The 3367-nt window shown below is 42.1% G+C and overlaps 1 protein-coding gene across 1 annotated transcript; it reads left to right on the top strand.

The window, feature by feature from the left end:
* Positions 1-1736: 1736 nt before the first annotated feature.
* LOC132009072 (protocadherin gamma-A6-like) lies at positions 1737-3364 on the top strand (the record flags this gene model as incomplete). The annotated part of the gene is made up of 1 exon (XM_059387477.1): positions 1737-3364. A coding segment is annotated over exon 1 (1404 nt), but the record flags the coding sequence as incomplete, so codon positions are not given.
* Positions 3365-3367: the final 3 nt, after the last annotated feature.

The following is a 3367-nucleotide window of genomic DNA, read 5'->3' as shown; positions in this document are numbered from 1 at the left end:
GCTTTGGCCTTGATCTCGGTGTTGTTCCTCCTCGCGGTGATTCTGGCAGTTGCCCTGAACCGGCGCCACTCCTCCAGCCCTGCCTCCTGGGGCTGCTTTCAGACTAATGTCTGCTCCAAGACCGAATCTGGGGTTCTCCCCAACTTCAGTGAAGGGACTTTGCCTTATTCTTACAATTTATGTGCTGCCTCACATTCCTCAAAGACCAAGTTTAAATTTCTCAATATAAAGCCTGAAAATATTCCACCACAAGATCTTCTGTGTAATGAAGCCTCTTGGTTTGAAAGTACCAGTAATGCAGATACCCAAATGAATTCTAATTCAGTCAGTCTGCAACAGGTGAGTTGCTTCAAAACCCTTTCTTTCCATAATTGTAACTGTAGATCAATAATTAGGATAGAAGTAAAATGTATACAGGTTAAGTATGCCCTGATTTTATTGTGTTTTATTGGTTTTTCTGGGAATCACATGGGATTGTTAGAATTTTTTGTTCATTTATCTGTGTTGCAGTCTTTCATGGAAAGTGGCCTTGTGATGGTCTTGAAATTTTTATTAAATATAAAGCCATATATCCTTAAACATTTTTGATACCTTAGTATCATACTGTCATTGGGAAACATATTATAAATATATAATTAAACACAAATGTAGGTAATTAAGTGGTTTACTTAGTCTCAGTGCAGTTAATCCTAAACTGTTTTGTATATAATATATAAATTTTTGTCATTGTAGTCAATATATTTTCACATTCTTTTCATGTTTTTATTTTTTAAACTTTTAAAAAATCATTTAAGTCCTCTCTACACCCAACAGGAAGCTCAGACTCACAACCCCAAGATCAAGAGTTGCAGTCTCTGGGGCACCTGGGTGAATCAGTTGGTTAAGCATCTGCCTTCAGCTCAACTCATGATCTCTGGGTCCTGGGGTTGAGCCCTGGGTTATGCTCCCTGCTCAGTGAGGAGTCTGTTTCTCCCTCTGCCCTTCCCCTCTTTCATGCTCCCTCTCAAGTGAATAAATAATATAGTTAGAAAAAAATAAGATTAGTTGCAATCTCCTCCAACTGCACCAGCCAAGCACCCCCTTTCATTTTTTAAAAGGTATACAGAAATATTGCCTAAGGTTATTTATTCTACGTGTTAATAAAATAGTGACATCTAAAAATGGCAATACTTGTAACTGGCAGTAGGTGGATTGGTTCTAAATGTGTTGTTGCTGGTGCCCTTATTGGAAATGGGACAAATAAGAAAGACTTTTAACTGTAGAGGACCAATTGAGGGTTGCTGGAGGGGAGATGGCCAGAGGGATGGACTAAATGGATGCTGGGTATTAAGGAGGGCATTTGTGATGAGCACTGTTATATGTAAGTGATGAATCACTGAATTTTATTCCTGAAACTAATATTACACTATATGTTAAATAATTAGAATTTAAATAATAACTTAAATCATAAAAAATGCAAATGGGGCAAATACAAATGATAGTGGAATGTGAAAATTCAAGATTTACATAAAAGTGTAATCTTATTTCCGTTCTCCAAGGCCCTAAAAGCTATAACACAAAAATGAGTGGCAAATTCCAGGGAACATCTAAAATTATTCAAAATATTCTCTTTTATTCTTTTGGGGAGAGAAGTATTACCAGTGACACCTAAGCAAGATTTAGCCAAAATAAGATTCTCTGTATGACGGTTTCACAAAGACGGTGCAGTATTAAGTTAGGACTCTAAGTGTCGCTGTTCACTAACCCGGGCAAGGAAAACAACGAGAACTGGGGTTATATCCCCAGCAAAAAAGCAGATCAGACAGGATAGCTCTCCAGCTACGCAGAAATTCTATTTAAAACGCTTCTCAACTGATCTACTTGTTTACGGAGCTTGACTTCCAATTCTGAGAAGCACAAAAGTGATTGCAAACCTGTTCTCGCTACTCATAATCCCAAGGAAGTCCTTAAGGAGCCAGTAATGGCTGCTCTGCAAAAGCGCCGGCGCCACAGCGGGATGGTGGTGCTCTTCATTCTTCTGGGGACTCTGTGGGAGGCCGGGGCCAGGCAGATCCGATATTCCATTCCTGAGGAGCTGGACAAAGGTTCCTTCGTGGGAAACATAGCCCACGATCTGGGGCTGGAGCCCCAGGAGCTGGCGGAGCGTGGGGTCCGCATCGTCTCCAGAGGTAGGTCGCAGCTTTTCACTCTGAACCTGCGAAGCGGCAGCTTGGTCACCGCGGGCAGGATAGACCGGGAGGAGCTCTGTGCCCAGACTGCACCGTGTCTGGTGAGTTTTAACATCCTTATTGAGGATAAACTGAATCTTTATCCCATAGAAGTGGAAATAGTGGATATTAATGACAATACACCCCGATTCTTCAGGGAAGAATTAGAAGTGAAAATTCTGGAAAATGCAGTCCCACCATCTCGTTTTCCACTAATGGAGGTCTATGACCTGGATGTGGGAATGAACTCTCTTCAGGGATTCAGACTCAGCGAGAATAGTCACTTCTCAGTGGACGTGCGGAGCGATGCCAATAGGCCCAAATACCCAGAGCTGGTGCTGGAGCGCGCCCTGGATCGGGAGGGAGAGGCCATTCACCACCTGGTCCTTACTGCTGTGGATGGCGGTGACCCAGTCCGCTCAGGCACTGCTCGAATTCTGGTGATTGTCCTAGATGCGAATGACAATGCTCCAGTGTTTACTCAGCCTGTCTACCGTGTGAGTGTTCCTGAAAATCTGCCTGTAGGTACACCAGTATTGTCGGTAAATGCTACTGACCAGGATGAAGGAGTCCACGCAGAAGTAACATATTCCTTCCTAAGAGGAACAGAAAAGATCTCAAAGATTTTCTGCTTGAATGTTTCCACTGGAGAAATAGCAACTTCTGCAAATCTAGACTATGAGGACTCAAGCTTTTATGAGCTGGATGTTGAAGCCAGGGATCGGCCAGGTCTAGTTGACAGAGCAAAAGTCTTAATAACTATCTTGGATGTAAATGATAATGTACCAGAAGTGGTAGTTACATCTGGAAGTAGATCAGTTGCTGAAAGTACGCCTCCAGGAACAGTAATTGCTCTTTTTCAAGTATATGATAGAGACTCTGGCCTGAATGGCCTGGTAACCTGTTCCATCTCAAGAAGTCTGCCATTTGAACTGGAAAAATCAGTAGACAATTATTATCAATTAGTGACCAATACAGTACTAGATCGAGAACAGATATCCTTGTACAACATCACTATAACAGCTACAGACAAAGGAATTCCACCTTTGTCTACAGAAACACTTATCTACCTAAATGTGGCAGATATCAATGACAATCCACCTGCCTTCTCTAAGTCCTCCTATTCTGTCTACATCCCTGAAAACAACCCCAGAGGTGCC

This window comes from Mustela nigripes, unplaced genomic scaffold, assembly GCF_022355385.1.
Source record: "Mustela nigripes isolate SB6536 unplaced genomic scaffold, MUSNIG.SB6536 HiC_scaffold_4143, whole genome shotgun sequence".
In the NCBI taxonomy this organism is placed as follows: Eukaryota; Metazoa; Chordata; class Mammalia; order Carnivora; family Mustelidae; genus Mustela; species Mustela nigripes.
Note: the sequence above shows the minus strand (reverse complement) of the source record. Positions and strands in the feature narration are given on the sequence as shown.